Source organism: Larimichthys crocea, chromosome XVI (assembly GCF_000972845.2).
Source record: "Larimichthys crocea isolate SSNF chromosome XVI, L_crocea_2.0, whole genome shotgun sequence".
Lineage (NCBI taxonomy): Eukaryota > Metazoa > Chordata > Actinopteri > Sciaenidae > Larimichthys > Larimichthys crocea.
In genome coordinates this window covers 1,179,539-1,194,523 of record NC_040026.1, presented here as the reverse complement: position 1 = coordinate 1,194,523, position 14,985 = coordinate 1,179,539, and the positions used below count along the sequence as shown (strand labels likewise).

Here is a 14,985-nt window from a genome sequence, read left to right as displayed (position 1 = left end):
TTCCCATAAATTTCCATAATTCCCATGGAGTTTCCAATTTGGAATGTTCCCCAAATTCTCAAGCTTAACTTCCCATGGAAAGTTTCCCCTTTGCAACTCAAAATGGGACCAATAGTATTTCCAGTGTAATCTTCACCCAATCCATGAGGACACACAGAGCACGTGAGCCCCAGCTTAATGCCCTGTCACTCTGTGTTTAGTCACTGTTGGATAAATCGCGCAGCAGAACTCTCTCACAACATTAAATGATGAAACTGATTGGTGGATTCACTTTGACAAGGAATGTCGCTTGTGCTTACAGTGTTCATTAATTAATGCTTCAACAGCGAAGGAGGTTTGAGAATCCATCAGTGATGCAGCCTGAGAGAGAACAAAACACAGAATTCATCCCTATCATGACAGTGAAGACCCTAAAGCAAAGAAATCATGCAGAATAGCACCACACCTCTCTCATCACAGTGTAACCCACCTCTGCTCTCACTCACACACCAGGCGCCAAATATGACAGAAGCATGTGACACATTGGGTCAACATGCTGCCATATGTTAATAAGGCTGATAGGAAATTTTTATGTAACAGTCACCTCTGTCTGAACGACAAGACGCCACCTCCCCTGCCCATGACATCCATGTCTGAAAAAGGCTCAGGCGTACTGAGGGACAGTGATTTGCCTGACTGATTGCTTCTTTCACTGGTACGCCTGACCTTAAAGCCAAAAGGATGGTGCACTGCGCCCCGTCTAACCCGATCACACACACACCGACTGCATTCCTGATCAGCTGAAACACACCCACACAGAGCCGAGCACGTGGTTGATGGATAGTCAGGGAATTGTGTGGCTCAGAGAGAGGACATAACATTTATGAAACTAGGAGGGAAGTCATTAAACTTTCATATCGAGAAAAAGGGCTCATCAGTTTCTTAGTGTGTGAATGTGTGTGTGCTGTGCTGACAGCTGATGGAGAACTATTGCTTTTTCCACTGCCATTTCTCCTGCTAATGCAACACCCCCTCACCCCACACTGCACCACACAGGATGACTTCCACACGAGTCCATGAGACCTCCCTGAATATTGTTTTCTTTGGATTGAAAGGGAAACACTGAGCACTATTGTGTTCATATTTATCCTCCAGCATTTTGTTTACTGAAGCGATCAGAAGATAGACCACACTTACACCATCACCAACGTCTAAACAGCACTGAGCACAAAAGCCACATATAAACTGCTTTTTGATCACTGAATTTCAGATCAGGCAGACATGTTTATGTACACGTTTAAATATGGGAATCAGATCAAACACAGAAACTAATGTGTTATCTATGCCAACAGGTATTTATAAACCTAATTAAAGCGCTTAATTGTCTTAATTGTATGTTGTCTTTTGTGTTACTATTCCTTGTTTTTGACTTTTTGCTGCTACTAATCCACAGCATGTCACTCCTCATAATTCATTCCACACTTCTGTATGGTTTAGTGTTTGTACCACAAGCGTTTTGGACCATGGGGAAGAAGAGGAGGTTATCAGGCCCATGGTTTGGGTCGAATGCTGATGGGGAGGAGAGCCAGTGTCGTGCCCGAACCAGAACCAGGTGAGTGGGCAACATAACTGGGCTCAACAGCACTTCATGGACATAATGTCAGAGGAGAAAAGACTGAAGAGGCATTGATAGAAGAAACTAAGAGAAAAATTTGCAAGCAAGAAGCTGCCAGACACAAGTAAATCTTTTCATTACTAGAGAGAGTTTGGTGAAATAAAATGTTGCTACGTGGCTTTAAAGGCTCATCTAATATTTTGATTCACACCAAAAGGCGTCATTTGATTTCTCTGTGTTTATGTTCTTTTCAGCTGAACCTTTATTGTGATGATGTCACTGCCATGATGGTGCACAGGTACATGTGATGAATTAATGATGATAAAAGGGCTATATAAAGCCATAGTGTGTGTGTGTGTGTGTAATAGTTGGCTCTGCAGCTGGTGGAAACCCTCACAGATGGGACACGTGTATCTTCTAGCTTTTGTTCTGGTCTAAACTGATTCTCTGCGTGTTGCTGTGAATAAAACACTGTTCAAAACCACAGCTCGCCGCACTATATTACCACGGTCCACTTCCTGAAAATGCTCCCTTACATCTCAAATCTTTGTTGATATGAAAGTCACACATACAAACTGTTTCATCTGTTTGGAGTGATCCTGTGACCTTAGCCAAAAATACTGCAGAGACTTTCACTCTGTTATTCAAGATGTTATTGGAACAGTTTGCAAAAGTAAGTCTGTACCAGTGTAACTTCCCAGATGGCAGATCAACATTGAATCAACACTGAATCAATGTATCAATGCATCAGCAAAACTGTCAATGAATCAACGTTGCTCAACATTGAAATATTACATTGATTTTATACCAGGTTTGCACCCTGAAAGAATGTTATTTTAATGATGCAAAATAGATCAAGACAGACATAAAAATCAATGTTAGTTCAACTTCAAATCAATCGCTGTTTTATCATTGAGACAACATTGATTCAATATTTCTCTTCTCTACACTGAAAAAGAATTATCAACATTGATTCAATGTTATCTAGCCTTGAATATTTAACCTCAACAAAAACAATGATTCTGACGTAATTTCGTCATTGAATCAATGTTGCCATGCTACCTGGGTTACAACTGATGCTTTTGATACAAACATTATGTGTCTTTTACTATGAATGGATTTTGTTACCACTTTATGTTACGGCATCTGTCTTAATGTGGATGAATGCCATGCTGCCACTGTTTTCTTGTGTTATGGTGAGTTTGTGTCAGGTGTCTGTCTCATGGAGTAATGCACTGATCTGGATTACCTGACCTGGCATCAGCACAGGTAATTCATTGGATTGACATTTAGCCACAGTCTATATTTCCATGCTTTGCGTTCTCCTTCTCTCAGTACATGCAGCTTTTATAAGCAGCACTCTTGTCATACTTTTCATTTATGTTTTATGTGGGTATACTGGGTCAGCAGTGTATGTTAATAAACTTGTTTTGCTCCACAGGCCGGTCAGCATGTCCTTACATGGGGAACTGAGCTCCCTTGATGAATTTAGGACAGTGCTGAACTGGCAGAATGGGTACAGTAAGTTTTATACTAACACAAACAAGTTTTGCATGGCTGCTCCTGAACACAGTCTGAACTCTGAGCCACATATCTACGCTCTGTGCTATTCTAAAAGCAGCGAATCACGCCGACAGTGGTTACAGCCACTTGTAAAATTAGATTATTCACTGCTTTCAGCAGTAACCTGATTCCTGAGGGTCAGGCCGACAAGAGACCGGCTTTCTTTTATCATCAGGTTTGAGGTGGGTGCTTGATAAAGTGAAGGACCCAGGACAGAGGAAAGTATCCCTGTGCAGCAGACTGAAAGCAAAAATCATCATCTGTAGTGATGAGAAGATGTCATTAACTCCAGTCCCTAATACAACCTGTATTTCCCCTGACAAGCACCTCTAACAGTCATTACTGTCTATTACAGAGCTATTACAGCGTCATCAGGTTTCCTATGAATGTTTGAAGACTGAAGACTGGAACTACGTCACGAGCCGGGGAAGGGGGGACATTAGCGCATCATAGTACAGACACATTAGCTCCACAAACAGGGCACACACGTTTATCCTGTGTCGGTAAGCCTGTGTGCCTTGGCAGGAGCCTCCACCTGCTTTGAAAGCCCCTGTTCTCAAAGATTTTGGTTTGGCCATTTTCTGGGGGCTTTAATGTCGCTGTGCGTTCATCCGCTGAGTGACTGCTGTGTCAAATAACAACCAAAGCAGCGGGAGGCACCTGTGTGGCGGCTGTTGAAGTGCATTGTGGGATTTGTAGTATGAGCGGTGGAGTGCGATTTATCGGCGGGCCATTAATAATTGACGTATGAAAATATCTCACAGGCCGTATGAAATTATTAATGCAACTAAGCAATCATCATTCCCTAAACCTAACCCAGTAGTTTTTGTGTCTAAACCCAAACCTGACCAATAATGAAGTCACTTTTGTAATGCTTATTTCAACTGTGTGCTGTGTTATGTGTGGCCAGGTAGTGGGAGTGTTCCACACCTGGGAGTGTTTCTTTTTTTGGGGAGCTGCTGTTCTCCCTCCTGTCCTCCCTCGTTGTTCATTCCTCCAACCCTTTTTTCTTTTTCCCTCTGTCTGTGATGGCAGAGTTTTCTTATTTTAGTTTGTTATTTTAGTTTGAGTTGGAGACCTCCGGTAGTCCAGTTTTTCGTTTTATGTTAGCTTAGGCCTGTTTTTCCATAGTTAGTGGGAAGTGCAGGGCGCGACGGCCCACAGCGTGGCTGGCCCTGTGTTTCCCCCTCTCTTGTTTCTTTTGGCTGGGGTCTCCATCTCTTTTTGGTTCATTCCTTAATAGGTTTTTTTTTTTCCTTTTTCTTTTCTTCTCAATTTATCAATAAAGAATCTTTTATTTTGCACACTTTTGTGTGGGGGTCCTTTATATGTTATAAGTGTTAATTTAATTTTATGAGGCCGTAACAGCTGTGTTGCTGATCAAATGTTTTTGTTTTTTTTTTTAAAGGGGAAACATATTTTTTCATTGATTTTAGAAGCTCATTATCTCTGGTTTTATGCAACTAAATCAGAAATCCAGTGAAAAGTCAAACTATTGATTCCCCGCAGCAACACATTCCAGCTCCTCCTGGGGATCCTGAAGCTCATTTCAGCCGCTTGTATCCACGATCAGTCACTACCCAAACCTCATGACCGTAGGTGGACTGAAAAATTGAGAGCTTTGCCGCTCGGCTTTGTTTGGAGAGTGTCATGACATAACCTCTGTTATGATTTGCCACTTTGTAAACAAAAACTGAACTGAATAGTTCCCTTACCTTTACCAGGTGTTTATTATGGTAACCATGAGAACTTTAACAAACCAAATCACAATGTTTCTGTAACCATAACCAAACCGGACCAAAGCTTAACCACTTCGTTATAGAGGGAATGGACCATCAACATATTTAGATTTTTCATTTTCAGCATTCTCATGTGAAAGTTGATTCCTGCTGCCAGATGTTACAGTTATTGTGAAATATTATTTCAGCTTATTTAAGGGGCCACAGTGTTTGATATATTATAGGTGGAGTGTTCTTTTAATTGGCCTGTACTGGTTCTCTATTGGAATTCAGCACTCTGCCCATTTTTACACTCTACATTTCTCTGTAACAGAGATTAAATGAACACAAACACACGACTAATGCCACGCTGTTTGCTTTGTGCTAAGACATCAGCAGTCACCAGTAACCATGTATTGATCTGCATTCAAAGTGCACTTAGCGGGGAGTGCTGCAGGATTAGAGGGAGGGGGGGAGTGGAGGAAGATGAAAGGTAGGGATGGAACATGAGGGGAGGAGAGGAGGCAGAAGGGAGCGGGAGCTAGACAGAAAGAAATGAAACAAAAAGCCTACGTGTAAATCTGCAATAGCTATTATTCTTTAGGGAGATGTAGAGGCGGCAGAGGTAAACGTTATCGGCAGGAGGAAACAGTTGTTGACAGACAGCTGCATTACTGGAAGTGTGAGAAGGTTAGGATAATTAAAAAGAAGGAGCTGCGTGGCTTGTTCATGTACCATGAACTACTGATAACCAAGAACCTTCATCACACTTTAACATAGTACTGATTCTGATCACAGAGGAGTTTGGTTCCATTAAGATCCACCTGGAAACAGTGCAGAGTGTAGAGCCTGATCCCAAGGGAAAACCTAAGGCGTTGTTCAGACTGCCAGCTAAAATTAGGTTTGTCTTATCCAGACTGTATCCAGATAGTTTTTTGTTTGAACATCAGAAAAACACGTGAAATGTGATTTTTGCAAATCGGATCCAAACTACATTTGGAGGTGGTTTGAAATGTGATTACAATCACAGAGTTCAAAGTGTCTTTTGAGTCACTTGATCCACAACACGCAACAACAACGTCACATCCAGAGCAATGGAATCACTTTCAAACACAATCTGGAGATCTGATTGGAGGATGGGCAGCCGAAGATGCAGCAGGACTGCAAATGCAGCATCTTCCTCATAACCTGTGACCTCAGGAGCTGACTTTGCAATAACGTGATTGTTGTTGTGTTTGTGAAGTTCACCTCATTGTTGTTGGTCAGCAGTGAATGCATGGATGGATATATACTGTATTATTATCAATGTGAACAGCACTGGTGTTGCCAGTGGAGTATTGAGAGTTTCTAACCACGGCAAAATGCAGAGCTGGTTGTATTGATGGTGGTTACTGTACCTGCACCAGCAACTGACTTACCTCCTCTGCACAGTGAATCCGTTATTAGAAACAGGCTTATACAAGATTTAAAATGATAATTCTCTCAAATCAAATAAGAACCTTCCCTGACTCTAACCTGCTCTTCATTCCCTCCATGTTTACCTGCTCTCTCCATAACTTCAGTATAATACACATTTCCACTACAGTGGAATCAACTCATCAATTAGTGAATTAATTATTCAATCAACCACTTGGGTTTCCTGTCAAGCAAAAATATTACCAAGTTCCAGCTTTTTAAATATGAGAATGAGGATTGTTCTATCTCGACTGTTTGAAGACATCACTTTGGTGTCTGCTAACATATCGACCACTATTTCAAGACATTTAATCTACCTTATTGATCTGGAAAATAAATAAATAAATAAATACATTAATAACAGTAACTTCATGGTGATTGAGAAACGTGAAAAAAAAAAGCTGCATGAAAAATTCAAATGATTGTAGCAGCAGAGTGGTAAGTATAATACGACTGTGTGCTGCGGATATGGACATCAAACTGAATGTCATGTTAGCCATAAAAATAAATGTTTGTGTCATACTAAACTTTCACCTGGCTATTATTTAAAACTAAGCCATTATATGCATAGCACATATTTCTAATAATAATATATATTAATTCAATTTAAAGAAATATTTTAAGACTTAGCATCCAAAAAAGGAACATTCAATCATAAAGCATAAAAGCCAAAGTATAAAAAATGTCAGGAAATCAGGGACATGATACAGTGCATTATGGGTGGGCATGTATGATTAGGGTTGCAAAAATCAAAGTTGGAAAATTTCCATTAATATATAGGAATAAATGGGAATAAACTGGGAATACAGTTTTTGGATGCAGTACTGCCTGAAACAAGCACTGACATCAGTTGGACAGGAGACGAGAATGGAAATCCATCTCCTTCACAACAAAAACAAACAATGGAGCAACACCAAAGTTATGCAGTCTTGTGGTTTCTGTTTGTACTTTGGTGGTGGTTCTAATTGGTTTTTCACAAGAAGCTGCCCAGTATAAGCAACTATCCAGCATGTTGCTCTGTACAACACGAATGCAGCAGTACCGAAGAAGACAGTCAAGAGTGAGAGAATGCGATGTGCTGCTGTGGTTACACAGACGCCTCTCTTTGGTTCGCTGCATAGTCGTAGCCGTTTGCTTTTCCTACTGTAAGTGAACCACACCAGGGTTCACTTGCAAGTGAACAGAGACCCACGTTTACAAGGGGACTAGGGCTGCCACGATTAGTCACGATTATGTCAACGAACAAAATCGTCGACAACTCATTTAGTAGTCGACGCATCGTTTGTTTTTTTTTACTTTGCTTTTCTCTCGAAACTGCAGCTGCAGCTTCCACTGCCGAGTCTGCCTTCCTGTCACATACACACACACACACCAACACACATGCGCAGTAGTGTTAATCTGCGTCAGGCCTGACTGTACCGTAAATGATACCATAACACAGACCCTCCAGGAATTCACGATGTTGCGATTTGCAACTTCAACGCAACTTCAGTGAATCCCCATGAATTCAGGGCGGTGTTGTAATTTTAACCAATCACCGCGATTTTTCCGCAACTTCCGCGCAGTCTGCCCGGGGGTTTCAACTTGGTGGGTCAGGGACGGCCGCACGGTGCGGGAGGATCCCCTCCGCCTCCGCTGGGCGCATTTCCTCCACGGTGGCTCTGGGTCGGCATGGAAAGACTCTGGGGCGAAGGTGGCTCACGGCTCCGTCCACGAGGTTTACAGCGCCCACCCACCCATCCATTTCCGGGACAGTGAATTTACGCATGATCTGATTAGTCGACTAATCGAAAAAACAATCGGTGATTAGTTGACTATCAAAATAATCGTTTGTGGCAGCCCTAAAGGGGACCAGAGTTCGCTTGTTTGGTCCGCACCAGAGTTTGGATGAGCTTTCACACATGCTCAAATGAAGCACATTATCTGAAGAAACCAACTCTGGTCCGTTTAAAGCGGACCAAACAGCTCTGGTGTGAAAGCTTCCTAAAACACCAGAAATCAGGACTTTAGAGGACTTTATGTGCAGTCAGACTGATATTGACAGACCTATCATGAGCCATTTTCAAGCAGATGGAGAAAACAGCTCTGCAGCTATAGTTCTACAGCTATAGATCAATGACAGAGCTGGTGACAGGTAGTCAGCATCAAAGCATTGATATACAAACAGACTGTACAACTGGATTTATTAACTCCAAACTGGTTACAGGAGAAACCTGTATTTATGTTTAATCAGGGATTTCTGATTATGCATATTAATCTTGGATAACCTGTCCAGGTTACAGCTCTGTCCCCTTCCAACACCAGTGTCTTACTAAGACTGCACAGGAGTGTATTTCTTTTCATGACACTGATGACGTTCTCTCTCTTCATATGGTTTCAGTTTGCAGTAGTTCACAGTTTTCCGGTCTGCGCTGCAACACTGTATTGTGCTGTCTTGTTGAATGAGTGTTGCTATGCTACTGCCTTTTGCTCTCGTCTCTGCCAATTCCGTTTGACTGTGATGAAGATGCAGTGTACGTCCAAACGTTAAGTCGCTTGCACCTAATGAAGTATTATATGAAGCCGAGTCTCCGGTGCCTTCTCTGGGTTCAGTGCCTGTGAAGTGGCCCTCACATCCCAAGTTCTGAGGTGCCGATCCATCATTTTATTCAATGTCAGTGCCACTCAGAGAAAAACACACTGTACTGACACTCTAACACTGCATCAGCATACCAATAAGAACAGTATAAGTAGATGTTCATTGGGTGGAAACTTGGAAGCAAATCTGATCTGATCTGGATAGGGGAGGCAACAAGATAATGGTGGTGTGGTGAAACTTTGACTACTCAAGTTGTTGAGACTGTTTTAATGTGGGCTGGGCAACTGACACAAAACAGATTAGCGATGTACTGTGAGTTCTCAACGAAGCCAACACCAGAGGAAACAAAGACGCTCAGTTTACCACCTGAAGCATCGTTGTCCAACGGAGCAGACAGAGTGCACGGACATGGCCTGAAACAGCAGAAATTAGAACCATCTCCCGGAAGGAGCATCAACCCTGCATCAAAGCACTGTCCGCTTTTTCCACAGTGACTGGACAACCCACACATGCTGTGTTTTTAACGGAAAAGGACGCGGTGCTGACATGACTGAAGAGTGGTCAAGTAACTAATGTACCTGCAAAGATTTTTTTTTCTTTTATCAGGGAGTTTAAAGCTGAACATAAAGTGACTTAATTAAACTGTGATGTTGACTGACATGAAATTATTGAGATATTCCAGACATAGAAAAATGATTCAATAACTTATCAGAAACTATCAAAGAATATATCATCTTTGGACATATGTCACAGTGTCTTTAGGCTCATTATATTAGTGCACATTCAATTCATTCAGTTCATTCACATTCTTTGTTGAACTTGCCATAATATTTGTGCAAAATGAGGAGGTCATATATAAATAATTAGCTCAGTATCTTTCAGTATTGAATGTCTCTGTGACATGTTGGACTGCTACATCTGATTGTTTTCTCAATGTGACCCTGACATGTCAGCGAGGATAAAAGGTGTTAACAGAGCTCAGACTCCACATCCAGCATCTCCTATTATATATTGATCTGCTGGATGATTAGTCATTACAGTGTCAGTACAGAGCCTGTATGTAAATGCATATCCTCCATACCGTATCCACACGGCTGGTTTACAGATCATCGTTGATGTTATGTATGTATTAATTAAGTATGCTGTTTTAGCTCTGGCTGCAAAAACTGATCATCAAAACTGTTGCCAAAGAATTTTCTGACAATTAACAAATCATTTCATTTGGTTAATTGTTTCGGCTCTGATGCATTTCACATTTATTATTAGTTGTACCTGATAAAAGTGTCCAGGGGAAATAAATGGCTCATTATGTTTACATCTGGAGGGCTCTGAAGCTTTCTCAGCCATGAACAGATCATTTAGAAAAAGAAGTCATTATATTGATGTTTCCAGATGAATTCTGCTGGAATAATATTAGAAAAGAAAACACATTCCCCCTGATTTGCATGTGTTGATGTTTAGCAGACATACTGTATTTCATAAAAAGTAATATATCTGTCAGAATGTCACATTTTCTTTTTATGAATGTGGACTCAAACCTTCATGTACAGGAATTAGGCTCGATGGCAGGCTTTGCCAACAGAGCAGCACATCACACTGCATACCGTGGCTCAGAGGCGACCACATGCTGCGCAGTGACTGGTGGCCTGTTGGGAGCCGGTCTGTAACCGTGAACCTTCACTGCAGCAGTTCTGTCCTCAGCTCACAGTCACGTACAGAAATCCAGACATCTATTCAGAGGCTGTGTTTGTGAAATCACTGCTTTCTTTCTGCTCTTTATCTGGATCCACCAGTATTTTCTGGGTGTGCCCCTCCCGGTCAGACGTACCCACAAGGAGGCATCTGATAAGCATCCTGATAAAAAAAAAACTAACTACATCAACAAATGAGATCCTTAATGTCTGAGCACACACACACACGCACGCACGCACGCACACACACACACACCACACACACACACACACCCACCCTGTGAAGGAAACTCGGCTGATAGAATCAGAACTCATGGACACAGGTGAGGACTGGAACACAAACTGGATGCTTTGTCTTTGTTTTTAGAGCCATTATATATTTAAATATAAAATTTATATGGAGAAGTCTTGGCTGTCTTTGTGTTTCTCTGTGAAAACGTTCCATTAAAAAAATAAAAATAAATAAATAAATAAATACTGTTTGCCAATGAGGTTTTTTTCCAGCCTGGTTTAGAAAGTGTCTGGTAATGTAAAATTGATGTGTCAGACTTTTATTAACATGATTTTCTTTTTTTCTTATCTGTTGATTATATTCCCTGTTAGTCATTCATCCTACCCAGAGAGATTCACTTTGATATCATAGAAGAATAAGGGAATTAGAAAATGTACACATTTGTACACAACCAAACTATTTTTGACCTGACTTCAATAGTTGTCAGTTGCCATCATCCAATAACAATAATTCAAACTTCACAGCTGCATTAAAATCTTTTTTGAAAAAGATTTTTAAAAAGAAGACCCCACACGTTTAATGCCAAATAATTGCTTACAATGATTGTATATAACCGACAGAAAGCATGATACCATTCATTTGGTGTTCTGTTTGAACTGATGAGAATCAGTAAACCCAACGGTCTCTCTCTTTTAGCTCGAGTTTGGTCTCCACCAACTCCTGAGACAAGTATCTGTCTCTTAAGCTGCTAAACGCTCAGCTGTGTTCACCATGTAGCTGTGTATTAATTACAGTCACACTGGAACTGCTGCATCGCACTGTGGTTTTTAAACTCCTCCTAGTCTCCTAGAAATACTTTATTACTACTACTACTAATAACAATTATTGTTATTATTATTATTATTATTATTATTACTACTGTAACATGTTGGTGGTAACATAATCGCTGCCTGGATTATGTTCAGAGATGGTGTAATTTCCTTTTTGCTCTCAGTATATTAACAGTCTAAATGCTGCATATATAAAAAGAAGGAGGGTGCAGCTACATGGAGGATGTTTTTCTGTTTGGTACTGAGGATGCTGTCAGGTCCATTTCACACTTCTGGTCCTGCAGCTGTAATACTGCTATAATAATTGACTGATTTATTTATCACAAAAAATATATAACAGAATGCATTTCTCTTTGATTTGTCCAAAAAATTAAAGCGAATTCCACAATCTCCATTCTGTAGCTGGCCCGTGATTGGTCTGTTTTGGGTGGATGGAGAGTCAGATGATGCACCAAACTCCCAGTTTCTATGGGAGCACACAGAGACTGAAGCCCTGTCAGCAGAGAAAGTTGACCGCTGTGATACTCTGATCTCTGAGTGACGTTTCAGTGTTTATGGAGCCGGCTAACACAAAGAAAGCCTGGTGATGTTGTATCATAGTTCAAGCCCTCGGGCTGATCAGAGCAGCGAGGACTGGAGCTAAACAAGGTTAAGGGCATGAAACCAAAACAATGATACTAAAACTCCTCTGTGGAGCTGAAGGGAGCCGCAGAGTCTCTGATCTCTGTCTTACTGGAGCCATTACCGATGGTGCAGCTGTAAAATGCAGTCTGCATGAATGTTACACAGCAGCCATTCCCCCAAAATTACAAACATTTTATTCCAACAGTTTCACCTTGTTCCAAGGATTTTCAAGAATCAAGTCAAGGATTTTAACAGCATTGCAGTAACCTTTGTTTTACTGACAAAACAAGACAAAGTGCACTGACAACAACGGACTGCTCTCAGCTCTGACAGGAAAACAGAACATGAACATACAGAATATCATTTGTACATTTTAATATTCTAACAATTACAAGCTTGGAAAACACTGGGTGCAGTCAATTCACGTGTGATAATTCACGTGTGACTTCAGGAAAGCAATGATTTGACTTCATTATGTGGCAAACATGAACTGACCACACACACACACACACACACACACACACCGTGGCATTGCTTCAGTGTAGAGGGCTAATTGAAGTGAGGTGAAGCAGATGCAGCAGGCTTCATGCTGCCAGTCTGCACCGCACTGCGCCCCGCTTCCACCCAACACACACACACACACAACCTGCGACTACACACAGTCTGCATGCTGCTCAACTCCTCTTTATGAGACAATGACAAGCTACCCGGGCTACAACCAACACCTCCCTCCTCCTCTCCTCCTCTCCTCCTCTCCTCCTCGTCTTTCTCCGCCTGTCATCGTGTTTTCACACCTCTGCATCCGCTCACTCTGTCAGCATGATGCGGGCTCACTGACCGACGACTAGTATCTCGAGGAGCTGTCAACCTTAATGCGGTAAACTCCCTGCCCACACACACACACACACACACACACACACACACACACACACAGAGCCGAGCAGAAAGACGCAGTAGCCCCCCGCACACAGCGGACACTGGGCTTCAGAGCAGCAGAAAGAGGACTTACAGTCCGCAGGAACTGGATTTCATCCTCGCCTTCTCCTCCTTCAGCCATGGTTAGCCTTCACGCGGAGATGCTCGTGCCGTATCTGCGTGTGGAGTACGGGCTGGGTGTGCGCGTGTGGCGGTGTGTGCGTGTTTGAGACGGCAGAAGCCAACGCACGGGGGGACTCGCCTCTCATTGGATGGCGCGCGCTCACCGAGGGAGGAGCTGCACAGGTGTGAGCGTGTGTGTGTGTGTGTGTGTGTGTGTGTGTGTGTGTGTGCAGTTTGTCGGGCGGTGTGCCCCCTCTCTCGGCCGGTTTGTACGGAAGCTCATTCCCCCATGAACACAATGATGAGTAAATGAAGCTAATTATAATGATATCAAGTCACCAGGCCAAAGCCTTCATTTGACTTAAGACATCAAAAAGTCTCTTTTGTTATTATTTCTGTTGATTATTCATATGAAAGTCCAGTGCTTCAGATTTAACGGCTCAGTTTACAGAACATAGTAGAAATTAAATCTAATATTCAGAACTCTGTTTTCATTTGTGTATTAATAATCGCTCCTCTTCCACAGTGTGCTGTGTAAAAGCACCATGTTTCTACAGTGACCCAGAATAGACAAACTTCATTACTCCTAATATTTTCTCTATCAATAAAATGAAATGTTTTTTGAACATAGCCTATTTTAACATAACTAGCTCTTAGAATGATTACTGATTTTTTTCACAGCAGCCATCATGACATGAAATAACACCAGGCAGCAACCTCCGTGGCTGGGAAATGAAGCCAAGTGCCAAAAACTGCAGTTCCTCTAACGTCCACTTGAGGCTGGCTCCAGAAGTGAGTCAGTCTCCATAAGTCCCCATGTTCAAATGTCCAACTTCACAGCAGAAATAAACATGTTTACAGCCTGGTACAAAAAACTGTTTTGGTCTCTGTAGCTAATTTCCCCGTTCATGACAACTGTACTGAGGGTGAGTTTATATACAACTCACCTGTTCACATTATTTTAAGGCTTAAAGTTATGCAGAATTAACAGTGTGGACGCTTTGATTGACAGGTGGGGGCCACTACGGGTGGCTTGTTTGAGCACCCAGGCTTCATACACACTTGCCTTGACCTAACTATTTCATGTCACTATTCATACTTTTTCACTATTGCAGAACTACCAATAAAGTTCAGAACTCTGTTTTTTATTAGTGTAGAAGAACCTGAAAATAAAAATCAAGATGTAACGTTGTTACCTTAGAGAATGACTCGTTTATAACTACAGACATTGCGGGACCTCTTTCATGGAGTCCACCATGTTGAACCAGCATGTTTCTACAGGAGCCTAGAATGTACAAACTAAACACTGACTCAAGATAGGGCCTCTTGCGTTTTTTGCAGTTTTCCCCCACAAGTGGGAGGGTTAGGGAAGAGTATTCAGTTGCCTGCAATCCCCCCAGAGGCAATAAAGAATTCATTCATTCATTCATTCATTCATTCATTCATTCATTCAATCTGCAACTCCACCACTGGATGCCACTGAATCCTACACACACCACAACAGAACAGTTAAAATCTGTCCAACATGCTGAAATATTCAGACTTTTACAATCTGAGGGTCAAGATCCTAAATCCCCCATAATCCAACCAATAGCTCTTTTAGCCCCATCCTGCCTGGAAACTCCATGTTCTTAAAAAACAAGCCCAAGCTGAGATAACCCA

The 14,985-nt window shown here is 41.8% G+C and overlaps 1 protein-coding gene across 10 annotated transcripts in view; it reads right to left on the bottom strand.

The window, feature by feature from the left end:
- ryr2a (ryanodine receptor 2a (cardiac)) overlaps positions 1 to 13,420 on the bottom strand; it is a 135,655-nt gene extending 122,235 nt beyond the window's left edge. For all 10 annotated transcript variants that reach the window (XM_027289387.1, XM_027289392.1, XM_027289389.1 and 7 more), the window contains exon 1: positions 13,295 to 13,420. In XM_027289387.1, coding sequence (XP_027145188.1) covers positions 13,295 to 13,342 — 48 coding nt within the window. In that variant the 5' untranslated portion in view covers positions 13,343 to 13,420. The remainder of the gene's footprint in view (positions 1 to 13,294) is intronic.
- Positions 13,421 to 14,985: the final 1,565 nt, after the last annotated feature.